Source organism: Cibotium barometz, chromosome 54 (genome assembly GCF_041138505.1).
Source record: "Cibotium barometz isolate CiBa-2024 chromosome 54, ASM4113850v1, whole genome shotgun sequence".
NCBI classification, from domain to species: domain Eukaryota; kingdom Viridiplantae; phylum Streptophyta; class Polypodiopsida; order Cyatheales; family Cibotiaceae; genus Cibotium; species Cibotium barometz.
This window is the reverse complement of record NC_141099.1, coordinates 3,479,112-3,505,568: the sequence shown is the minus strand read 5'-3', so window position 1 is coordinate 3,505,568 and position 26,457 is coordinate 3,479,112. Positions and strand designations below refer to the sequence as shown.

The 26,457-nt window shown below is 44.7% G+C and overlaps 2 protein-coding genes across 3 annotated transcripts in view; one reads left to right on the top strand and one right to left on the bottom strand.

The window, feature by feature from the left end:
- Positions 1–458: 458 nt before the first annotated feature.
- The window catches only part of LOC147607779 (alkaline ceramidase-like), a 39,970-nt gene continuing 13,971 nt past the window's right edge, over positions 459–26,457 (bottom strand). For both annotated transcript variants that reach the window (XM_086790022.1, XM_086790023.1), the window contains exons 2-3: positions 2,812–3,144; positions 459–1,057 (exon numbers count right to left, since the gene is read on the bottom strand). In XM_086790022.1, coding sequence (XP_086646148.1) covers positions 547–1,057; positions 2,812–3,068 — 768 coding nt within the window. In that variant the 5' untranslated portion in view covers positions 3,069–3,144 and the 3' untranslated portion in view covers positions 459–546. The remainder of the gene's footprint in view (positions 1,058–2,811; positions 3,145–26,457) is intronic.
- LOC147607780 (uncharacterized) lies at positions 9,868–18,379 on the top strand. Its single transcript, XM_086789869.1, has 2 exons — positions 9,868–9,993; positions 17,747–18,379. The coding sequence occupies exons 1-2, from the start codon at positions 9,868–9,870 to the stop codon at positions 18,059–18,061; spliced, it is 441 nt and encodes a 146-aa protein (XP_086645995.1). The 3' UTR covers positions 18,062–18,379.

Here is a 26,457-nt window from a genome sequence, read left to right as displayed (position 1 = left end):
CTGGTTGCATTGAACCCACTCCTACAAATGATAATTATACCATTATTACACGTGCAACCCACTCCCCCCCAAACACCCCACACACGCACACCCTTCCAAAAGGTGCTCTATAACTAGGGATTGATGGGTACAGAGCGCTTAACAGTGTCTCCTTTATCATGGCTTTGATAGTGAAATGTACATTTCTTTGAACCCACCTCTAATCAGCTGTTTTGATGGCATAAGCGCTCCCTTTTGTGGTGCTTGCAAACTGACCTTCCTTAAATATTATGACCCCCTACATTGTACTTTGCCATAATTACAGAAGTATATGAAGTGTTGAATTCTTGAGAAGATCTTAGGGAAATCTTTGGATCCTTTGGTACACTACAAACATCTAGATTTACAAAGCTTCTCGCACAATCTGTGCAGGACCAGAATAAGAAATGGTACAGCAAAAAGAAAAAAAAGAAAAAAAAGAAGAAAAAAAGAATTAAAGCAAACACTTACAAATCAAAACCCTTAAATTCAACCACAGCTCAAGGCCACTATGTACAGTGACCCTTATCACTGTACCTTGGGTTTGGATATCTTCACATAAGGCAAACCACAAAAATAATGTAGTTTGGGACTCCAATTGAGCTGCTGGGCACGGCAAAATTGCATGTATGTATTGGCAAAGAAAGCATCAAGCCCATTCAAGAAATGCCACCATGCATGCCCCTGAGGGTTTACTACCCATGTTGAGATTCTGTCACAGAAGGCCCAATCCAGCACCCAACAACTGCATCCCAACACCATAGTGAGTACGTACATATGAGCCAGGCGTTTGGCATGCTGATCTGTCGTGTGTATGTAGTACTTATACATTCTAGGCAAACACAGCAACCCCAAAAAGAAGTAATGAATTTGGTAGCTTAGGATAAACCGAAGCTGCGAGTGGATAATTGCAAAAATGGAACCATAAATGAAAAGCACAGTTGGCATGGTGCTTCGGTAGTGCCAGTCAGGAGAGTAGAGGACATAGAAGTACATTAGCATCAGCCAAACCATTGGTGTTTCTTCACTCTGTTGATGGCTGCAAAACTACCAAATCATTAGCACAACTCTCTCTCTCTCTCTCTCTCTCTCTCTCTCTCTCTCAAAATTCTTTTGACATTTACCACAAACATGCAATCCTTCAATCATGTTAACCTCACTTTAAGTATTGCATGTTCATGGGTACTTGAAGCTACATAAAATGGGTGATACTAATATCCATGCAAGACTGAGTACAAATACTCAGCCAAAACATGCAAGAAGACTGGTTGACAGAAACACTTGCTTAATTAACAGTCTAAAGCTTCTGGAAGCTTTTGAATACATGAAGCCAGCATCTCCACCTAGCCTCTACGTCCAACCCAACGAGCTCGTAACATAAGTGAGCCCGAGCACCTATCTGTCTATTTCTCCCCGTTTGGCATATCAAAATAAATCCATGGTCTTCTTCAGACTAAAAGGAACCTTCACTGCCCGGTACCTTTGTCTTCAACGAGGCTCATCATGTCCACTACCAATCTAAAGGTCATGCTACTGGGTCCTCTCCCATTGTCCACAATAACGTTCTGCCCTGGTTATTCCATGTATGACAAGTTCTGCCCTCTCCAACATCCACTGATTAAAACAAACCCCTCTTTAAGCATGTCCATTCATAATGAGGGAACATCCTACAACACTTTTCCCCACTTCTCTTCGTCAGTTTGAGTAATATTGCAGTTGCATTGCATGGCACATGCTTTGCTAGGATATTTCAGAAGCTTTTGTCCTCTCTACCAAGAAACCAAGAAACTTTGACATCGGCAACACCAGGTATGCAACCACAAGCTCGTGCCATATCGAGAAGTGCTGGTTTCAAACTACAAGCCCATTCTCATGCCATATCAAGAAGTGCTCGTTTCAAACCACAAGCCCATTGTACAACAGGCTGAGCCACTCCTGGAGTGGTAAACTCAACTTCTGGGAACTTGGATTCGTCCATCAACAACACAGGCAAACAAAGAGCAGCTCAAGAAAATGTTGTAGATTATGCCTTAATGACCATTGAATGTCATGGATGCAGGTAATGAGTTACATCAAAGGCACAAGACCTTGGCATCAACTATGCTTCAGGCAAGTCAAAAGATTCAGACTCCTGGTGCCTGACTTGTTTTTCTCTAGGTTCACACAAATTGCTTTTGCAAGAGGCAACGTAAGATGGCACTCTCATCTAGAGAAGGTAGGTAAATTGGTATTCAAGCAGACATTGGAATCAGGGTTGCAAATCAATGCTACTCCAGCAAGCCTCCTGGTCTTGACTAGCTCCGGAAAATGGCAAAGTTTAGCAGCCTATATGCCAAGGCACCAAACCAGAGGATTGTGCAGAAGCGTGTGCTGCAAATGGGCAGCTTTATTTTGAGCGTACTGGGACACCAATGGCCCTTCCCTATCGGCTGCCAAGGCCAAACAGCTTTAATCTGGCCTGGCAACCAGACCGGCTGATCTGGTAGGCTACATCTGGGCCTTGAAAAGGAACCACTCTCATCCCGATTTTCTGACTTAATCACCAAGCTCCACAGATACCAAAAGCGCCAAAAGCACCCTTCCTCCTCTTCGGTGTCCCTCTAGAGCAAGTTCAAATGTCACCCATTGACATTCTCCACCAGAGCACAAAAGGATTGGCTCTCATTCTTGGTTCTTTTCCAATGCACAGGAAAGGAGGATAAATAGCAACGTGTGCACATGTTTAGAACATTTCTTGAAAAGTAGGAAATACACTTAAGTATATGTGAAAGCTTTCAAGTAGGGGGAACTTACACATGCTGCAATGTGCCATGGAAGAGCATACTCCCTAGAGCTACCACGATGGTCGCAAGGTTTAATGCGCTGAACCTCTTTTCAAACCTTTGCCTTATTGAGTTGATTAGACCTAGCATGCCCAAGAGTATGCCAGGCACATTCGAGATAGTATTGAAGAATTCTGCTATATAAGCAGAAACTGCATAATGACTTTCACAAGTTGTGCTGGAAGTGACAGGTCCCCAAAAGCCATTGACATCAACTGAGTCTGCCATTGCTCCAGTTTCGAGATTGTTTGAGGCAGAGACAAAATCTTTGCTGTTCACTTTTGACCACTTATGCTCCTAGCTCCTATATTTACACAACACCACACAGATGTCAATCTTGAGACGAGAACATCTAGGGACCAGCACCATATTGCAAACCCCGACTAGAAGAGGTCTGTGAAAAGACAAGCATACAAAACCACCTCTCTCTCTCTCTCTCTCTCTCTCTCTCTCTCTCACACACACACACACACACACACACGCATGCGCGCGCGCGCAGGCGAAAGCTGCATGACCCTAACCCTCATAGATCCAAGAATGTACACTAATAAGGTCATACACACTCATTAATGAGCAGGGTCGGCACATTATTCTAAAAGGCCTCCAAGCACCTCTCTAGGACTAGATTTCCAGGGCCTCAGTGAACAGGCCTGTGTCCTGGATAGGAACCTGAAGATGTTTTATTTGTTATTTCATCTTTTTACTTGTACCTTGGAAATTTGGTGACCCTGTGAGGCACGCTCATGACCCTTGGAAATCTTGTTATTTGTACTTGGAAATCAGACGACCCTATGGGGCACCCTCATGCTTGTATATTGTAAAATACTCCTTTTGTAATAAAGATTACATTTTTGGGGGTTTGGCCCACAAATCCAGGAGGGAAGAGAAAAAAAACAGTGAAAGCATTCGCCGATTTGGGATTGCTTTCGTTTTTTTTAGATTAAACTTTCTTTTTAAAGAGTTAAAGGTCCCCTCCAAGGTTTAAAGGTGTTTTTTTTTAATAAAGAAAGCAGAATATATATATCCACACACACACACACACACACACATATATATATATATATATATAAACACAAAAGCAAAAGCTCAAGTAGCTTTTGGGGATAGTTATATAAACCCCTTAAGTGGGCTTCTTGCCACACATCTCTCAAGTTTTCAAGCTCTCGAGCTCTCAAGTTTCCTCGCACTTTTATTGTGCAAAGATTGAATTTTCTCTCCACTTGCCCTCTTCACGATGTCGACCCAAGAATCGGAATTGGAGCCCCTTGTCGAACGCGAAGGCTTGCCGGATACGGAAGATACCGATGCCGATCTTTTTGACGATTATGTGTCAAAATCAGATTTCCAAGAGTTTAAAGTTACTCTCGAGGCTTCTTCTTCGGAACGTCGGGCACAAATTGCCGCCCAGATGCAAGCCTTGCAGAACTCCATCTCTCTCTTGACCACTATCCTCTCTACTCTTTCGGGTATGGGTACCTTGGCCTCTGCTGCTTTAGGCCCCAATATTACTCCGGAACCGTTTGGGGGCGAGCAAAAGCAGCGTACCAAGGAGATCGTGGACACTTGGCTACATAAGTGGCAGGTCCATTTTCAGTTTCATCCATATGATGATGGAAAAAAGATCCAGTTAGCAGCAGGTTTCCTCTCAGGCAAAGCTTTGCTTTGGTGGAAGGAACTCGACGCTAAGCCGACAACTTGGGCACAATTCGAAGACGTCTTCAAGAAGGAATTCCTCAAGAAAGAGAATGATTATGATATTGTTGCCCGGTTTATAGCTTTGACCATGACCTCACAGCACCTCACTTATGAGGTCTACCTCCAAAAGTTTAGGGACTTGCAAATGAAAGCTACAAAGATGGATCCCACTACTCTTTTGGGGTTCTTCGTAGCCGGTTTACCGGACTCATACTCTTTACAGGTTAAAAATAACAAATGCAAAACATTGGACGAGACCATTCATTCAGCTCGTATCTATGATGATACAATGGTCTCTTCCAAGTCGAAACCCGTTATCGAGCAGGGGAACAAGCATAAAAGAAAGTTCTCTGCATCTATGGCTAACACGACGGAAGAAAAGTCTTCGGAACAACCTTCAAAGAATTCAAGTTCGACACCAGCGAAGAAGAAACGACTCCTTAAGGCTTTGAAGCTCAGGAGGAAGGATGTTGTTTTATCTGCGAAGAAAAAGGACACATGCGTAACGAGTGCCCGAAGCAAAAGGGTGCAAAGACCAACGCAGGACCCAAGCCAAAGGCAGCTAACCAGTTGTCTTTGACAGGTATGTCAGTTACTGTACTTTCTCGCCCTAGTACATGTTCTGATTGTTTGTTCAACTCTAAAGTTTTTGGCTTGCATGATCTTCTCCGAGTTTATGGAGAAGTGAATGGCCATAAAATTCACATTCTTCTAGACCCTGGCAACTCACACAACTTTGTTAACTACAAACTTGTGCAGAAATTGAGTCTTGATACAACACCCAACGATCATACCTATGAGGTACGCCTACCTGCGGGAAGGCAAGTATGGGATCGAAAGGTGGAGATGCTTCCAATCCAGATTCAGGACTACAAAGATACTCTAGAATGCTATGTTATGCACCTAGAAAATGTAGACTTGTTATTAGGGATTGAGTGGTTTAAGACTCTTCAAGTCCAAATAGATTGGTCTAGTCATATTTTTTCTTTTCAGCATAAGGACATCCAGTATAGTATTTTAGGTGATTGTATTCATCCCTCTCAGGGACCTCTTGTAAATACAGTTGATTTTGGAAATGAAATGGATTCTTCTTTGTATACCGCTTTCCATTGTGTATTGATTCCACTTTCTTTCTTTCTCATCCCTTCCATGGATGTCAATGAATTAAGTGTGTTTGAAAGCAAAGAATTACAGAAGATACTTGATTCGTTTCAAGATGTATTTCCTAAGGAATTGCCATAGGGTTTACCACCTGAAAGGGCAGTAGATCATCGTATTGACTTGATCCCTGGTGCTCATCCTGTCAGTATTCCACCTTACAGGATGAGCCAAGCTAAGGAAGATGAGTTGGCTAAACAACTCGAAGATTATTTGAGGATGGGCCAGATCCGTCCAAGTAAATCACCTTGGGGTGCACCTGTGTTGCTTAGGAGAAAGAAGGACAACACCTGGAGAATGTGTATAGATTACAAGAGATTCAACAAGCTGACAATTAAGAACCGTTATCCTCTCCCTAGATCAGATGACCTGATTGACCGGTTAGCAAGAGCGAAATATTTCACGAAGATACATTTACGTATCTGGCTATCACCAGATACGTATTCATGAAAGACATGTCGAAAGAATTGCCTTTCGGACTAGGTATGGCCATTACGAGTTTCTCGTATTACCTTTTGGGTTAACCAATGCTCCAGCCACTTTCCAGCAAATGATGAACGATCTTTTTCGTGAACATTTGGGAAAATTTGTGGTGGTGTTCCTGGATGATATTTTGATATATAGTCGTACTCTTGAGGATCATGTTAAACACCTCACGATTGTCTTATCTATTTTAAGACAGAATCGACTATATGCTAAGTTAAGTAAATGTGAGTTTTCTATGACAGACATCATTTACTTGGGACACAAGATCACTAGAGATGGATTGAGCATTGACTATGAATTGACTATGACCAAGTTCAAAAGGTTCTGGACTAGCCTATACCACAAACAGTGAAACAACTTCGTTCTTTTCTTGGTTTTGTTGTTTTTCTTCGGAAATCTGTGCGAGAGTACTCATAGCTCACACTATCGATGACCGACTCATTGAAAGGTCGTGGACGTAAGTCAAATCAGCCTATCACTTGGAATAACGATTTGGATATGGCCTTCAGACTTTTGAAAGATAAAGTCAAGGAAGCACCTATCTTAGCATTACCCGATCCTAGTCGGCCTTATGTTCTTGAAGCTGATGCCAGTGACTATGCCATTGGGGCTGCTCTATTTCAAGATGGTAGACCGGTTGAGCAGTCTACCATTGAGGCTGCAGGAGGCCAGTGGATGATTCGGAATGGTTTACTATTCCGTAATGACAAAATTTGTGTACCACAGATCCCGAACATTAGGTCCAAGATTCTTAAGGAGTGTCACGACGCCCCTTCTGCTCGACACCCTGGGGTACACAGGACGTTATCGTTAGTGAAACACACTTTTTATTGGCCAAAGATGAAAGGGTATGCAGAAAATTATGTTCTCAAGTGTCAAATTTGTCAGGCAAATAAAGCTGAACGCTTTAGACAGGCTGGGTTGTTGCATCCTTTGCAAATCCCAGGTAATATTTGACACAATGCCTGAGATTTCTGCCTGTGTTGTCCATGGGGCTGAGGACGCCTGGGCACCCTGTGCACGTGTATGTGCACACCTATTTGGGACTGACAAGTGGTCTACATGTGTTTTGCAGGTGGTAAGTATTCCCAAAAACTCAATTTACAGCTTTATGAGTTCACATGTTAATAATTATGGGTGCAGGTTCACACTCACTTATAAGTGACCGGACAACTTATAAGTGAGTACACATTGAACAGGACTTATTTAATACACGTGGCGGCCAAAGACCAGGCACTGGACATTATTTGGATCCCCTTCATGTAGGCGCCTCTTTTTGGACCAGAAAAGCACACGTGTGGGCTATTTTTAGCAGGGTTTTAGGTCTCTCAACAACCCCATATGGAATACTGAGTGGACACAAAAGTTGCGAAGTATTGCGAGCATTTGGGATCTTAGGGTTTCTATATTTTTTTTTAGCATTTGGGAAAAAAAATTCAAGGAAAAATGATTTTTTGGAAAAAAAAAACTCGTACCGTACGATATCGTACCGTACGAACCCATTCGTACCGGTACGAGAAACAACTATGCTAGAAGGTAATGATGGAGTCTGTCTTGGAGTCTTATGATTTGGCTGATTTCATTGTGGTTGGAGTTCCAAGACCAGAGTTGGAGGAGGAGCTTTCACTATCCATCAAGAAGAGCGGGAGGCTCATGCACACTTGTGGGATCTTGTCAATGCCCGTGTGCATTCTTTCATCTTCCTTAATTGCACACCCCAGGTGATCAACCACATCAAACACATGACGCTGGCTTGAGGGATTTGGCAGCACTTGGCTTCTTTGTACAATAGGGTATCTATCGCCCATGAAGAGAATTTTCTTGGAAGTGCACATGCGAGTAATGAATCTTGCAAAGTCTTTGACGATGCGAGAGCACATCAACAAACTCCAGGCTCTTCAACAGAAGGTTCTTCAGGCTAGGAAAAAGATATCATCATAGGACATGGCCATCACCTTGTTGTCTCATCTATCCACTCAATACTCAGCTTTCTATTCTTCTTTGATCACCAATGGGAGGCTCAGCACCATTACATGAGAGGCGCTTCCAGGCACGTGACTCCTTCCCAAGAGTTGTTAAATCTTCGAAGGCAAACAGGTCACATCTTTATTGGTGACAAATCCACTATCCCGATTCACAGTGAGGGCAAGTTGGAGATCATTCCTGATGTGGCAGAGGGGGGAAGCATTGCTCCAAGATTCTTTATGTCCCATCCCTAGAATTACATCCTTTGTCAGTGCATGAGGTTTGCAAGACTAGCATGCAAGTGGAGTTTGATGAGCATTTTGTTGCTATCCGAGACAAAGCAACAGGCCAGGTTGTTTGGGATGGCGGAGTGGAGAACAGGATTTACAGACTCTCAGCACTCTCTTCTCTTACAGTTACTCAGCTCGATGATTTGTGGCATTTCCGTTTTGGCCACTTGAATGTGGATGCGTTGCGGCGGGCTTTCCAAATGTAACATGCAGCGGAAGTATTTGTAATTAAGGATCCTATCACACAAATTCTCACACCGCCTTCTGTATCCTAAGTTTTGCGAGTTTAGCAATCCACTTTTATGACTTCAAACTTTAAGAGATTGACACACACACACACACACACACACACACACACAGAGAGAGAGAGAGAGAGAGAGAGAGAGAGAGAGAGAGAGACTGTATACCGTATGGGGTCGAACTACCCACTGAAGGGCCCCCTATCCCGTTATCGGAATAGTATTTAATTTATTACTTTGAAGAGACTGACGGTGGATTAACGATAAGCCAAACGCAAGATCTCTGAGGACCAAGAGTCGGGCTGAACTGTACACGGCTGTAGAAGCACCAATGATGACCAATCTCGAGCCTATGCACTCTTCCCAATGGAATGAGGGAAGGCTGCAAATCTAAGGCTGAGGTAGGGGCTGATTGGGACTGTTCTACGCTATGAATGAATGCTGAAAATGAATATGCATGCTGAGTATTGCCTTCACCAAGTGGCTGTAGCAAAACAATGCAGATAAGGATGCTGAAAATTGTATATATGCTGAAAACGCAAGGTGATCTGTAGGGCTGAATGCTGTAGATGCTGCGTTTTGCTGAATGCTCAAGTGTTGATGCTCCTATATGTTGATGGATGAAATGCTGATGGCTGATATGCTGAATGCTCCAGTAGCTTATGCTCCTTGGGCTGAAGGCTCCAAGCGTTGAGGTCTTCTTGGATATGAATACAAAGCTCAACTATTTATATGCTCTCTTGATGCTGGTCGGCTGGCTATAGAGCTGGCCGACTGCATCATGTCCTGGATAAATGGATAAATAAAGTAAAAATGCCAATTAAATGCTATAAAATATGGGAAAAATACTAGAATAATGTTGAATAATATTCTAATGCTTCTGCAATGGTCTAGATGGCCTACATGCATATGGAATGAATGCTATGCATAAATGCATGAATTTCCTGATGCAAACTCTAAGGCTTCTACTGACTCTACATGCATGAATGCATCTCTTCAAGTGGGTTAAGGGACTTGGACTGACTGACTGACTATCTAAGGCTGAGGAATGACCTACGTAGCTCGTGCTTGACTTATCCTAGACTGAGGATTACAATGGGGTCACGGCGTACGACAAACAATGTTGCACTGATGATGATGAGCCATCTTGTCACCATGCACTACAGTGCAAAGTGCATGTGACACCGAGACCAAATGGTGGATGGCTTGCCAGATTTTGGCAGCAAGCTGGGACATTGCAGTTCTTGCATTTATGGGAAGCAACGTAGGGAGTCTTTTCCGAAGCAGGCTACTAGGCGGGCTTCGAAACCACTAGAGTTGGTACACACTCTGTAAGCCCAGTGGGCAGACTCATCCACGTGTCCAAGAGATAAAGATATAAAGGGAGAGGGGAGAGACAGAAGGGAATAGAGATCTTGCACAATGCACCACACTGAGCAGGGAACAGGCCCCACTCCCTTTCAGGAATTTATTCAGGAACAATCCACGGGCATGCTAGCTAGGATCAATAGAATCAATGAATACAAAACAAACAGATATGCCGATGTAGGACATCCAAGTTGATGTTGATGTTGATGTCGAGGCACAAGATCTCTGATGCCAAGCACACCACGAGGATGACCCACAAGAAACTCTCACTGGGCTAGTACCATATCCAAACCCAATGAATCCAAATCCAATGAATCCAAGTCCAAGTCCAAGTCCAGATCCAGATCCTAACCCTAATCCAAACCCTTCCAAGTCCAAGTCCAAAAATCACTCCCTCATCCCATGAGCAATCTCCACAACTCCTACAGCCTTGTTGATGAAGGAAACCATGGAAAAGCTCTTTCTAGCGAGAAAATTGATATAAGATATGTTTTAATGGTTTCTGGGTGATAACAAACCTCCAAAAAGCAGTTTTTAGGGTTTTTGGAGCAATTTTAGGGTTTCTGAAATTTTATGCCCGTACATGTTCGTATGGTTGTATGGATCCCTACAATTGTACATGTAGATGATGATGTGGCACTACAGCCAATAGAGATGCTCTGAATCAAGTGATGAAAAATTCCATGATTTGATTCATGATCAAGTAGATGATGATAGAGAAGATGATATCCACACTTCAACAAAGATGGCAACATGATGAAGAGGTTCTTCTTCAACTTGATGCTCAAGAGAGACTCATGCTTCTTTTATACTTGGGGAAGCCTTGCTTTTTGCCAAAAAGTGATGCTTTTGCTTTGCTTTTGCCTTTTACTTTGCTTTTCGTTTTTTTAATAGTAAAATATTACTCAACTTTAGTCAAAAGTTCTTGTTTTGCTTTTTAGCTTCAAGGCCTTGCTTTTTGGCCCCGAAGTTGCTTTTTGAAAAAGCGGCTTTAAGCTTTTTGGTCTGGCTCAATCTCCTCTTTCCAATGGTACCCCTGGCTCGCGGTCAATCTAGTTTGACTTTTTGCTTTTTCTTGCTTTCTGACCAAGACTGGTGCTTTTTCTTGAGCAAACCTTATGGACCTTGTCCCCATGTCTTCTTCCACCTGTTTGGTGTCCACGCATGGGTTTCATCATGTGAAATACAGCTAGGAGGGCCAAATAGTTATAGACTGACTTGTGTGGACCTATACAGACTCCATCTTTGGGAGGTTCCTTGTATTTCTGCTGCTTGTGGATGATTGAAGTAGATTCACATGGGTGTATTTTCTTTCACAGAAGAACCAAGCCTTTGCTCGGTTCAAGGATTGGTATGTTATGGTGGAAAAGGAGTCTGGATTGCAAGTGAAGACTGTTTGGGCTAACAAAGGAGGGGAGTTTTCTTCTAATGCTTTTGTGCGGTTTTGTGCGAAGCATGGCATCAAGCGGGAGCTGGCCAATACAGGGTCGCCTTCAGAGAATGGAGTGGTTGAACGTAAGAATAGGACTGTGGTGGAGATGGCGAGAACGATGTTGGAGCATCGTGATCTTTCTCATCCACTTTGGGGAGAGGCTGTCGCTACAACTGTCCATATCCTCAACCGATCTTCGACAACTTCAATGCCTAAGATGACTCCATTTGAGGCTTATTTTGATGGGAAACATTATGCCTCCCATTTCCGTGTTTTTGGGAGTGATGCCTATGCTCACATACCAAAGAAACAGAGGGGAAAGCTTGACTCAAAGTCCCAGAAGCTTGTTTTTGTGAGATATAACTCTCTTTCCAAAGGCTACAGGTTATATGACCCAGCGGCATGAGGTTGTTGTCAGCAGAGATGTTGTCTTTGATGAGCATATTCCAACTTCCACTGTTGAGGAGCCACCACTTCTTGGAGAAAAAGATGAGTGTGAGGACGATTCCCAAGCGATTGTTCCAACTAGCTAGCCTCGGTCAATTGTTGAGGTTGAGCCCGAGGTTGGAGATGTGCCACAGCAGCAAGTAGGTGAAAGAAAGTGAAGCAAATATAAAACAGAGATGCAGGCCCAAGTACAAGACCTGTAAATGCTGGAAACTGATGTTTATTGATGGGGAGAAACCTGAAATAGGGTTTACAGCTCACATTCATGGGAGACATACACAGAGAAGCAAGGGAGAGAGAGAGAGAGAGTTGTGGGGATAAGTCAACTCATCAAGTATATGAGTGTGTGACTCCCCTATCACACATGTATATTGCACTAGTACACATAGTGCACTTAGTACATTAAAAGTACTAAGTGTACTATGTACTATAACTTATGGGCTTGTACACACTATAAGGGTGGGCATAACGCCTTTACCCCAACAACCTCCCACTTAAAGGCAAAGTGCCCTTAAGTAAAGGAAAAGAAAAAATCAGCATGTACATGATAATATACAAGGCCATATCAAGGCTGAAAATGGCCTCATCCAATGCCCATCAAGTGTCTGCAATGAGCAAACCGCTCCGGAGGCAAACTCTTCGTCAACAGATCAGCCGGGTTGTCATCCGTGTGAATCTTAACAAGCTGAATTTGCTTGTTCTCTATCACCTCTCTGATGAAGTGATACTTCACATCCACATGCTTCGTCTTTGCATGAAAAACAGGGTTCTTTGCCAACTGAATGGCACTCTGACTGTCACAATGCAACAATGGAATATCCCCTGTATAGCCCAAATCAACCACTAACCGAGATAGCCATAATGCCTCCTTGCAAGCCTCTGTGGCTGCAATATACTCGGCCTCTGTAGTAGATAAGGCTGTGCACTTCTGCATCCTGGATATCCATGACACAGCACCTCCTGTGAATGTAAATACATAACCGGTAGTAGACTTCCGGTTATCTGGATGACCGGCATAATCCGAATCCGTGTAACCATGCACTAATGCATCCTGTTTGCCAAAGCAAATGCACAAATCCTGTGTGCCCTTCAGGTATCTCATGACACCTTTCACTGCTTCCCAATGCTTCTTGCCAGGGTTGGCCATGTATCTAGAAACCACTCCCACTGCAAATGCAATGTCCGGCCTAGTAGCAACCATGGCATACATGAGACTGCCACAAGCTGAAGCATACGGAATCTTGGCCATATCAGCCCTGTCTCTATCTGACTGTGGGCTGTCCATAGCACTGAGTTTCACATATGGAGGCAAAGGAGTACTAGCTTTCTTCCCCCCGTCCATATTGAACCTCTGCAAGACTTTGCCAATGTATTCCTTCTGAGACAAATACAACACATGCTGATTTCTGTCCCGAAGTATCCGCATACCCAAGATGTGATTAGCATCACCCAAATCCTTCATATCAAAGGTTTGATGCAGCCTCTGCTTCAAAGCATCCATCTCTTTACGAGATTTCCCGGCAATCAACATATCATCAACATACAAAATGAGAATCAATAGACTGCCATCCAAAGCTTTCTTGGTGTACAAGCAGTGATCTATGTCACTTCTCCTGAATTTCTGAGATTTCATGAATGTATCAAATTTATGATACCATTCCCTTGGTGCCTGTTTGAGCCCATAAAGACTCTTTTTCAGCTTGCATACAAGCTTTTCCTTCCCACTTATTGCATAACCCTCTGGCTGCTGCATATATATCTCCTCATGGAGATCACCGTGAAGAAAAGCAGTCTTCACATCCATCTGAATCAAGTCCAGATCATCATGCGCAACCAAAGCCAACACAGCTCTAAGTGTGGTCATTTTGACCACTGGAGAGAAGATCTCATCAAAGTCCACACCATATTCCTGCTTGAAGCCCTTAGCCACTAACCTGGCTTTGTATCTTGGCTTAGCATCTGATGCAACTTTGAGCCTGTATACCCACTTGCATGGCAAAACCTTCTTGCCTGCAGGCAAAGGCACCAACTTCCAAGTTCCATTTTTATGCAGAGAATCCATCTCTGATTTCATGGCACGCTCCCAAAGAGCCTTGTCTGCCCTCTGTAAAGCCTCTTTGTAACATGAGGGCTCCCCACAGTCAGTAAGCATCAAATAGTCAACCCCTGGAACAAACCTGTCAGGGACTCTGGAGGGTCTAGTGGACCTCCGTACCCAATGACCATCATTTGCAGGTTGCTGTCCAGCCTGCATATCACCCATTGGTGGCTCCTGTTCCATGCCATAAGGCTGAAAAATCATGCCCGGTATATCCTCCAACTGTGGTATATCCATAGGGATATCTTCTGCCATATCTGGCTGTCCATTTGGACCATTTTCAGCACCATTTAAGGGCTGGTTTTCCTGCTGTAATGGCTGATTTACAGCCCTTTGTTGTTGTCCATGATGTCCATCATCATCAAAGATGACTCTGCTAGGCTCCTGTTGCCTTGCAGGCTCCTTATACATGCATGTTTCATCAAAAATGACATCATTGCTGCGTATGATCTTTCTATTCATGGGATCCCAAAGTCTATACCCCATTTCACCTCTGTCACCATATCCTAGGAATATGCATTTGTGAGACTTGGGATCAAGTTTGGTGCGCATTTCCCTGCGTATGTGCACGTACGCAACGCAACCAAACACTCTTAAGTGCTTGTATGACGGAGGCTTCCCTGTCCATACTTCTTCTGGCACTTTCCCACCAAGCCTCGTGTTAGGTGACCTGTTTATAAGGTGTACGGCTGTCATAACAGCTTCAGCCCAAAAACCATGAGGTAATGCAGCATGTGACAACATAGAACGGACCTTCTCCTGAATGGTCCTGTTCATCCTCTCTGCTGTCCCGTTTTGTGGAGGATCATAAGGAGTAGAGAGCTCCCTCTTGATGCCTTTAGCATCACAAAAGTCCTGAAACTGTTTGGACATATACTCTCCACCGTTGTCGGAACGCAAAGCCTTCAGTGTTTTGCCAGTTTGATTCTCAACAAGAGCAACAAACTTCTCAAACACTGAGAATGTATCGCTCTTCAAACGAAGAGGATAGACCCACACCTTGCGTGTGGCATCATCTATAAAAGACACAAAGTATTTTGCCCCTCCCAAAGAAAGCTGAGGCATCTCACATACATCTGTATGCACAAGCTCTAACTGAGCATCTTTCTGTCCAAGAGCTTTCTTGTGGGGGCACTGTAGTTGCCTACCATATATACAATGCTCACAAAACTGAAAACTTGAAAACTTTAGAGAAGGCAAGTAACCCAAACGAGACAATTGCTCCATTCCCTTGACACTCATGTGTCCCAACCGGCTATGCCACATAGAAATTTCCGGCAGCTCGGTTGCATTTACATTAGCATGGTGACAAACACCTGCATGCATAAAGTAAAGAGTGTCCACTTTAGAGCCTCTGGCAACAACCAGTGAGCCCTTACTAATCTTCCACTTTCCACTACCAAATGTGGTAACATAATCAGCATCATCAAGCTGTCCAGTAGAAAGCAGATTCTTCTTGATCTCAGGCACATGCCTGACATCATGGAGCATAAGCTGTGAGCCATCTGAAAATACAAGCCTCACATCACCTCTGCCAAGAATTTTGCATGCATGGTTATCACCCAAATAAACCACTCCTTCATTGCCAGCAGTGTACCTGACAAACAAGTCTCTGCAACCTGTGACATAAAAGGAGGCACCTGAATCAATGATCCATGAGTGCATACCATGACCACCTGTAAGAAGTGAATGGGCATCAAGTGAAGACGTAAAGAGGACCTCATCCTCACTGCCACCTGCATGTGACACATAGATTTCTTCGATCTTGACTCCACTTTTGCCCTTTGGCTTTACATCTTTGGCTTCATCTTTCTCTTTGTCTTTGCCTTTTCCCTTTTCTTTCTGATCATTTTTCCATTTGTAGCATTGTTTTTTGATGTGTCCCTTTTTGCCACAATAATGGCATTCCAAATCCTTTTTGGAGCGAGACTTGCTCCTTCCCCTTTCTTGGCTTTTCCCCCTTTGCTGGGATCTCCCACGTGCATTCATTGCATTGGACTTTCCAACAGAGTTGTTTTTCCTGTTCATCTCTTCTTGAAGAAGAGCACCCTCAACATCTGCATATGACAGCATAGCATTCGAATTGCTAGTGGCTGTCCTGAATGTGTCCCAACTCTCTGGCAAAGTGCATAACAAAAAAGTGGCTTTGAACTCATCATCCATGGCCAACTTTTGATTAATAACCTGGCTGACAACACCATTAAACTCATTGAGATGGGCTGTCATAGACGCCCCTTCCTTCATCTGAAGACCTATGAGCTTCTTCAACCAATACACTTTGCTTGAGGCACTTTGTTGGGCATACAAGTCCTGCAATCTCTGCCACATTCCCCAAGCTGTCTTCTCTTCACGAATGCTGAAAAGTAATGAGTCTGACACAGACAACATGATAGTAGATCTTGCCAGCTCATCCATATCTTCCCACTCTTCAGCTGTAAGAGAAGCGGGCATCACACCCCTTTCTTTGATAGGCTTATGTTGCTTTTTCTGAAGCAACACATTGTAGCACTGGGTTTGCCAAATATCATAATTATGCGAGCCTTCAAGCTTCTTGATGTGAAGCAATGAAGAGCTCTCACCTGTGGTTGCCATAGCAAAATGCAACCTGTAATGCCTGACTCCCTGCAAATGTGCAAACACTGCACCCAAGATGTGCAAACACTGCACCCAAAGCACACAAAGTGCTCACAGTTTTTCTCCCAAGCTTTATCTCCCACTGCGGAAGCAAGAATGCAACTTTTCTCCCACTTTATGTGATGAAAACACCAAAATCTGGTTGCTGCAGATTTTGGACAGCACCTTAAATGTGCTCTTTTGCCCTTCCGAAGTACTGTACAACAGTACTAAGCGCTCACCAATGATGTACCAAACCTGTACCGGCAATTTCAGCAGCTGAATTTGAACCTTTTGATCACTCAAAACAATGTACAGCCATGCCAAAACATGTACAAATCTGTACCAAATCTGTACCAGCAGGTACAGTAGCAATAAATGCTCTCCTGGCTGTCCAAATGAGTGAAAATCAGACTTTTACAGTCCTGTATACTGCATACAACAGTTCCGAACAGAAATTGGGCAAAAGCCCCTTGACTGCAAGCTGATTTCTGAGGATTCAAGACATAAATGTCTTGCCTGCTGCTTTGCCAAGCTCAACAAGCATACAAACTTGAAAAGCCCTTTGATTTGAGATCAATTTCTGATCATGCATGGTACATTGGCGCACATGAAGGCATCCTGTGTGTTCACGATGCTTCCCCCTGGCCACATATACATCAAATACATGAAAGCCCTTTGATTTACAGGCACATTGAGTGCTTGTAAGGCATCAGCACATTATCCACAGCATCAAATGCGATTGCCTGCATGCAAATCAACCAAATCGGCACAAAAGCCCCTTGATTTGCACTGCAATTTGCTGCAATTTGCTGCAATTTTGCCCAAATGTGCGATTTTTCACATCATACAGCATGTATGAGTGCTTAATTGCACATTTACATCAAAAGCCCCAAATTTCGACATCCAATTTCCTGCAAATTGATCCTGATTTGACCAATTTCCTGCAAATTTATCCTGATTGTGACCAATGTCACCCAATTTTGCCAATTTTGCTCAAAAATTGAGCAATTGGGCACCTGTACCTGCTCAATTGTTGATTGTACTTGCTCAATTGCAAATCCCAAAAAAAAATTGAAGCAAAATACCTTTCAAATTTCTGAATTTTGTTGCAGGAAACTGTGCAGGTGGGGGGGGGCCTCTTCAAGCGTGCTGCAGGAGTCGTGGAGTCACAAGCTCTTGACTGCGTGCTGCTGCTGAAGCCCTCAGTGGATAGGAAGAGCGTGGTGAATGTGATGTCCACGCTGGGCCGCCTCGTCTGCGCTCACAATGGTGTAATCACAGATGTCAAGTCCTTCGGCACCATCTACCTCGCCTACTCCATCAAGAAGCTCAGCGAACGATTCGACCAGGATAAATTTGCAGGGGAGCGCCTTCGTCACCTAGCGCCGATGAGTGTGGTTTCGCCTGCTGGTTTCGTTCACGCCTAGGTGGCCAGCCGACTCCTTCGCTTTGTACTGCTGCCTTCGACAAGCGCTGGTGCTACACGCTCGACGCCAGCCTAGCGCTACGGCTGCTGCCTTCGCTCGCTTGCGCTACACGCGTTGCTGTGTTCGCCCGACTACGCCTGGCTGCTGTTCGCTTCACTCGCCTAGCGCCTATACGCCTTGTATTCTTGCTGCCGCCTAGCGCTGGCGCTACACACGACTTGGGCTGGCCATGAATGAGTACAAGGCAGCAACGAACATGACGGAACAGATCAGCCGTTGGCAGCCATTGCTCACACTCACGCTGAAGGGCCAGCGCTCACCACGTTTATGGAAGCAGGCGACCAGTTGATGGGGCTGAATACGACCAGAAATCAGCAAGGAGAAGAGGGAGGGACCACTAGGCTCTGATACCAGTTGATGGGGAGAAACCTGAAATAGGGTTTACAGCTCACATTCATGGGAGACATACACAGAGAAGCAAGGGAGAGAGAGAGAGAGAGTTGTGGGGATAAGTCAACTCATCAAGTATATGAGTGTGTGACTCCCCTATCACACATGTATATTGCACTAGTACACATAGTGCACTTAGTACATTAAAAGTACTAAGTGTACTATGTACTATAACTTATGGGCTTGTACACACTATAAGGGTGGGCATAACGCCTTTACCCCAACATTTATTGCTGAAATCTGAGCACAAGGGAAGCCCGTAGGTACTGTACAATGGTGAGATGCAGTAGCAACTGCTAATGACCTCAACTGAATGCTGAAAAATGAGATGGACTGAGGGAAAGGGAGCCAACCCTTATATACTACCTCAAGATGCTGGTCGGCTAGCTATAGCAAGCCGACAACATGGCTGTAGCATTAAATGCTACATAAAACGCCAAAAAATACCAAAAAATGGTAGAAAAATGCTGAATAATCTCTGCTAAGATATGCCAATGCAGGGCCTCATAAATGGCCAATACAAGCATGAAAAAGATGATGTAGACCCTCGAAGCATGCACTTGTCGTGGAGATAACTCACGACTTCCTCAAAAGGGGGGAGAGGATCACGGAAATAAATATTATCCCTGAAAGAATCAAAGGAAGCAGGCAACTTACCAAGAAGTTTATGGATGGGATTGTTGATGGTGATCCCGTACTCCTCAAGTTGCAGCTTGATACGGGAAAACTCTCCAATCTTCTCAATCACGTTATCTGACTCGGTGATGGTAAGCTTCTCCAGATTTGACTCCAGTTTGGCAATCTTCACTGTCGAAACTCTCCCATACCTCCTCTGGATCTCTGTCCAGATCTGATGAGCATTACTCCGGGAGGAGACAAACTGTGCATGTATGGATGGTGTCATGCAATGGATGATGATAAGACGAGCCTGAGCATCCAATATGCTTGTCAAAGCAAGGTCCACCAAGTGAGGTGTGGAGATAGCCATCCACACACCGGTCCTTCCAACAACAACTGAGTGTAGAAAGACCAAGTATGATAGTTGGTTGTGGAAAGCTTCATGGAGTCATTGACTTGGGGAGGATTGTAGGATGGTATGTGGGTAGGGGTGGGAGCAAGACCTGGATGAGAGAAACTCAGAGAGGAAAGATTGGGAATAGGAACCACCTGTGGAGCGGCGCGCGAGCAGGGGATCCAGGCTGTGATGGTGCTGGAGAATCAACAGGAGAAGGAGCAGCAGTAGAAAAATCTTGTGAAGCCATGTCCTCTAACAAGAAACCTTCTCTAAAGAAAAGGGGCTGAAAAAAATCAGCAAGTCCTCCTCTTAGGCTGTGCACAGCAAGAAGAAAGGGAGGGAGGGTGGGAAAATGAAAGGAAAGGAAGAAGATCTCTCCAAGATGTAGTTCCATGTCCTCAACACCTAGAAGAGGGCTTCAGCAATCAGAAAAATCAGCAATCTTTGCTGAAAATTCAGAAATACAACAGTCCCAAGTGTCAGATGAAGAAAACGCAGCACTCTTGAGGAAGCCTCTGCTCCCGGAAGAAAACGCAGCACCTTCTATGCTGAAATCTGCAGAAAACGCAGCAAACTGTCGAAGCCTCTGCTCCAAAACAGAAAACGCAGCTTTCTTCTGCTCACAGGTCAGCGTTTTTCTCTTATACCATGAAAGAAAGTGACGCAAATATAAAACAGAGATGTAGGCCCAGGTACAAGACCTGTAAATGCTCGAAATTGATGTTTATTGCTGAAATCTGAGCACGAGGGAAGCCCGTAGCTGCTGTACAATGGTGAGAAGTAGTAGCAGCTGCTAATGACCTCAACTGAATGCTGAAAAATGAGATGAAAAAGATGATGTAGACCCTCTGGAGGTGATATAATCCAACATTAGGAGGCTCCACGTTTTGTTTGGGTACCAAAGTGATTGTTGGATACATTTGGGAGTCGGGTGTTACAAAGTATTCCTCCGAGTGGACCACCGAGGATGGACCTCGAAGATCACACAAAGCTCGTGATGAAAATCCATCAGAGGAGCTTTTATAGGTGAACTACGCATTGATGTCTCGTATTATTCGGGACAAAGAGCCTACTTCAGTTAAGGAAGCTCTTACCCAGGAGACTTGGAGGAAAGCCATGCAAGTGGAACTTGAAGCCATAGAGAAGAATAGAACTTGAGAGTTGGTTTTGAGGGAGAGAGAGAGACTTGCGCGGGGGGAGGGAAGAGAGAGAAAGAGAGAGAGAGAGAGAGAGAGACTTGCGGGAAAGAGAGAGAGAGAGAGAGAGAGTTGAGCGTGTGCAGGCGGGAGGGAGAGAGAGAGAGAGAGAGTTGAGCGTGTGGAGGAGGGGGGGGAGAGAGAGAGAGAGAGAGAGAGAGAGTGACTTGAGCGTGTGCAGTAGACTTGAGCGCAGCACAGACTCCAAAGACGCCAGCAAGAGAAGCCTTGAGTGCCGCACAGAGCCTACCGCATGCACGTAAGTAAAAGCGGAAAAAAAAAAGACGTTGGCGTGCGTACATTTTTTAAACCTACAAAATCATAAGTGTCATGTTCACTAACGTTAGTGAATGTTCCAAACGTTTGGATTAAATCCAAACACCATTTGGATGCAACCTTGTTCAAAAACAAGTTCTTGGATTCACTATGTGGTTTGTGCAAGCATGATCCATCTTATTTAGAGATTTGACTTGTACGAGTGCGCACTTACCAGCAGCTATTACCTTCCTTGTCAAAAAGGAGTGCTAATCCCGAGCGATTAGCCGAGGTTACTGCAAGAAGAAGAGGGAGTTCTAGTTCGGAGAGACTAGACAGGTCTATTGGGTTGTGTGCCGAGACGGAGAGCTCCAGGATGGAACCTTCACCACCTTTCAACATTGTTTCAAAAATGGGTGATAAAGTTCGTCGAGGGAAAAGGTTTAGGAACTTCTCTATCGAGAATGGGTACTCGCTTTACAAAGGTAGAGTTCGTGTATCATCTATTGTTGACCTTCCGTGCCAAACTCTTATTGAAAGTCACAATAGTCCAAGTGCAAGTCACCCTGGGGTACAATAGACGTATGCACTAGTTAAAAGACAATTCTACTAGCCTAGTTTGTTTGAGGACGTCCCAGACTTCGTGCTAAGCATACAAACTTGAGTTGCCGGAGAGCTCTTGAGTACATCCTGCTTTTCATGTCAGTAGAATACAAAAAACTATGGATCATCTCATGTGCACACACATGTACATGCTAATCTCAGGGCTAATCCTGGAGGCAACATGATCAAGACTCACTAGAACCAGATATTTTGGAGCATTGGAGTGCAAGTTTAGGCAAGGGATGGACTGGAGTGGACTTAGGGTCCTGTCAATTGCATGGAGAACAAGATATGGATGTGTCAATTGGTTCAGACAGGTCGGGATTTGCTCTAATTATGTTTGTGGCCAGGCGGCTGGCCGACCAACAGTCGGCCAGATCTCTAGCTGTCCAAGGCCTATAAAAGGCATGTTTACTCAATTATGTACCTTTTTGTACCATATGAAATACTGAATTTCCAGCTATCTCTCTCTCTCTACTCTCCCTTCTGTCTGCGTTTTTGCATCAGCGTGTTCTAGATGGTGTTTAGGGCTGAAAGAAGCATCTCAGAGCATCCGCATGTAACATTGGTATTAGAGCATTAGGCTCAGCAAGGCTAAACCCTGATTCAGTCTCATATGAAGGTGTACAAGTCCAAGTTACAAGAAAGTGCACAGGTATGAGGCCCAAAGCAAGAAACACAAGACAGGGAAGAGCTCCTACGAGGTTGGTTGGTAGTGTTCCACAAAGCCCAAAGGGGATGGCAGTCCTGTGAGCTAGGAAAGGCTTTCAGGCAACGGTTCCAAGGGAGGATGATCCTGCAAGGGGTGGAGTGAGAGTGCCAGACTCATTTGTCAACAATGAAGACCAAGACGGTGTTCAGAGACACGGCAGGAATGGAATGGGAACTGGATGGAACAGATGCATAGATCTTCTTCAGAGTTAGAGTGGATTTGGAGACCGGGCCGGGCATTCAGTGAAAAGGTTGCCAGAGTAGGAAGGATGACAGAGGGACTTCGGGAATGGAATGGGATGATGATAGTCATCCAAGAGGCAGATCGGAATCCCGTCATCAAGTTTAGCAAAGGGGGATGTCATGTGCACACACATGTACATGCTAATCTCATGGCCAATCCTGGAGGCAACAAGATAAAGACTCACTAGAACCAGATATTTTGGAGCATTGGAGTGCAAGTTTAGGCAAGGGATGGACCGGAGTGGACTTGGGACCTGTCAGTTGCATGGAGAACAAGATATGGATGTGTCGGCTGGTTCAGACAGGTTGGGATTTGCTTTAATTATGTTTGTGGCCAGACGGCTAGCCGACCAGCAGTCGGCCAGATCTCTAGCTGTCCAAGGCCTATAAGAGGCATGTTTACTCATTGTTTATTTCATTCAACTCCTTGTTGAGTTGGGTCTAGACATAGGACTACGGTTTGTCTACCTTTTCCAGAAGGTAGCCTATGGCTGCAAGGAATTATGTACCTTTTTGTACCATATGAAATACTGAATTTCCAGCTCTCTCTCTCTCTCTACTCTCCCTTCTATCTGCGTTTTTGCATCAACATGTTCTAGATGGTGTTTAGGGCTGAAAGAGGCATCTCAGAGCTTTCGCATGTAACAGATCATGAGGATAACATAGTTATTTTTGACATTTTGGTGGAACTTATTGAACCAACGTCTCTTCCAGATGAACCTGAGAGGATTCTTGGATTTAGGAATCCGAACAGGAGGCATACCATGTATCGAGAGGCACTTGTCAAGTGGAAGAACAAAGATGAGGAAGCATCCACTTGAGAATGCTTGTGTATGCTTACCAAAAACTATCCTCAATTCGTTTTCGCGGACGAAGACTCTTTTTAAGGGGGAGGTAATGTCACATAGCTTGTAAACGGCTACGTAGGGCTCAACCGGACATGGATCCCGATCGCCGGAAAGGGTGAGGCGCCCGGGTCGGAGGACCACGGGCGGCCGGGCAAGTGTGGGCAAGCAAGCCACTACATAAGCCTGGCAGTGTGGATTCTTATCCGGTGAACAAGAGCTCTCTCTCCTCTCCAGCTATGGCAAATGCGTGACAACCCAACTTCTGTTAAAGCTAACAAAAGTGAGCAAAGTAATGAAGATCAATTTATGCATTGCTAAGTGGCTTGAATAGCATGCAGGCATCTCCCCTTGCCTTGGGCTTGGGCACTAGTGTCTCTATTCTTGCCAAGAGGCTTGAGTAGAAGACAAGCAAGGAGTTCTTACCTTGTCTTGGACTTGGACGATGGATGGTTCTTGCCCTGGCCTTGAGGCTAAGGTATGGAGCTGTTTGATTTGTTTTCATATACCGGTGCTTGGCACCCTCATTCTTGTATCGGTAAAATACCCTTTTTGAAATAAAGAATTCCTAAGGGAGCAATCGGCTCGTTCCGGCCCCAGTGTGTGTGTCCCTTCCCATTTTTATGCTAAGTGAATGGTATTTTAGTTGTCAATTGTTTAAAAGATATGTTAATGTGAACACACTAGTGAGAACACCCCATTGATTATATCGGGCTCATTACAACTTGTGAACACGTGGTTTGAGGAGAAACACAAAAATTTGGGTAAAATATCGAGAATGTTGAAAAGCCCCCAAAAATTTTGATGAAAAAGGAACTAGGGACAGAAGTGCTCTACACAACAAGTGTCACAAACGGGCACGTGTATACGGAACCAATTCACTACCAAAACAGCATACATACACCAACCATTCCTGGCATATACATGATTACCATCATTGTGAAACATTACATGAGCATGTACATCCTGCAAACATAAACCAACTAGCACATGACACAGCACTAGGGGCTGAAGTTGGGCCAGCACACCCCCCCCCTCCCCCCCCCCCCAAGGTATCTTTATTACCAACAGAAGTATTTATATGTACAAGATGCGGGTGCCCGGAGAGTACACACTCATCTAGCCGACACCAGATTTATCCAACTGTGAAAACATAGGTAAACACATTACCTGCAACTCCTCGGTCACCAACCACTCCTGTTGCAACACCCTCGGTCACCAACCAAGGTTGAGCCATCACCAACCACTCCTGTAGAACACCCTTGGTCACCAACCAAGGTAGAGTGATCACCAACCACTCCTGTACTTTGATAGAGCGGTCACCAACCCTCAACAAAGTGCTGTCCCAAACCTGCAAAACAGTAACCAGCCATGGTTTTGGCTCGCTGGCCATCCACAAGTTCCACCAAATTACATCCCTAGGCTTCGTACTTGTCTAGGGACATGTTTGCTCAAGTTTCGTCGCGAGAAACCTCTTGCAAACCTTTAAAAACAGCCAATAATGGCCCTTATAACAGTCGGCCAGCTCCTGTAGAGGCTCTGTTCACTCCGTCCAAGCCCTATTCTCAGCAGAGGAACCCAAAAACAGTCACAACAGCCATGCGCAAGCTTCTGGAATCAAATCTATCAGCCTGCAGCCCTGTAGATGCAATCAGCCTGCCCTGTAGAGAGAGAAAATAGCAGCCGGCCAGCCCTGGGACCCTTGTGCTTCGCATGTATTCCACCTGTAGCTCATGCGTATGAGTAAAACTTGCTGTTTTTCCTGTCCAAACAGCTCCTAACAGCCCACGATTTCCAGATGAGTGCTCTACAAGCCAGGTCTTGCCCACTTTGGCCCTCCCACACCCAGAATAGCAACTCGTGGAGCTTTTTGGGAGTGCCCGGGTGCCCATCTCTCATAATTGGCCTTGGTTCATTAAAAATAGTCCACTTTGATGTGAACTCACTTATAAAATTATAAGTGTGTCCGCCCACACTTTAAGTGAATGTGAACCTTGCACCCAATAAACCTTTGAAATAATGAATAAATTGGGTTAAGTGTGCACACTTACCACCTGCAAAACACATAAGGAAACCATATGAGTCCCAAACAAGTGTGCACACGCGTATCCATGGGTTGTCCAGGCGTCCCCGGTGCCAGTGGACATTCACAGGAAAAATACAGCAATGTCCAGGCATCAAAGACAAGTCATCCATGCATGTGCAACTTACATTCATATGCTGGTGCACAAACATTGTGGATGAAATCTCCCAACTTACATCTTGTACATCCAACTAGCCCGTTCACAAGCGCCGTCCACACAGGCCAAAAAGCACTCACCAGGGTTACCACCCTTCCATGGGTTCCTCACCAAGGTAACCACCCTTCCATGAGTCCAGAGAAACTCACCAGGGTTACCACCCTTCCATGCAAGGTAGGAATCAGGATCAAAACGTACGTACGGATCCAATCCGTACCGTACGGGGATCCGTACGTACGGATCGATCCGCACGTTTTTTTTTTTTTTGCGGCGTGCCTGCGTCTTGCGTTTGGACTCTGGAGGCCGTACGACCTCAACCTTCCGGTAAGAGCTAGCCGCCATGCTCTCTCTTCTCTACAGTCGCACTCTCTCTCTCTTCGCTACTGTCGCCGCCGCCTTCTCCCTGGGCCGCCCCCTGCTCAACGCCACCTCAGTTCGCCTCTGCCCTCACCGCCTCGGTTCGCTTCGCGCCTCTATGCGTAGCCGCCCTCTCTGTTCGCCACTGGCGCCCAGTACGACTGGAAATATAACTCACCCACCCTTGCTCAGGCCCCCAAGGCAGCAACATAACTCTCTCTCTCAGAGCCTTAGCCCACCATCTGTGGACGACTCACTTGTGACAATAAGTATTAAGTATTAAGTATGATTAACTTATTAAGTATGATTGACGACTTGTGATTCTAATTTCTCACTTTTGAATTAGTAGGTTTGTGACCTTGTTGTGTCTCTATTTCGAAAGTTTTATATGTCAATGTGGACATGGACTGAAATTTTATGTAGGTGGCTGAAATTTCTGAGATTTTATGTATTTTTACCAATGGTACGTATTTTTACGTAC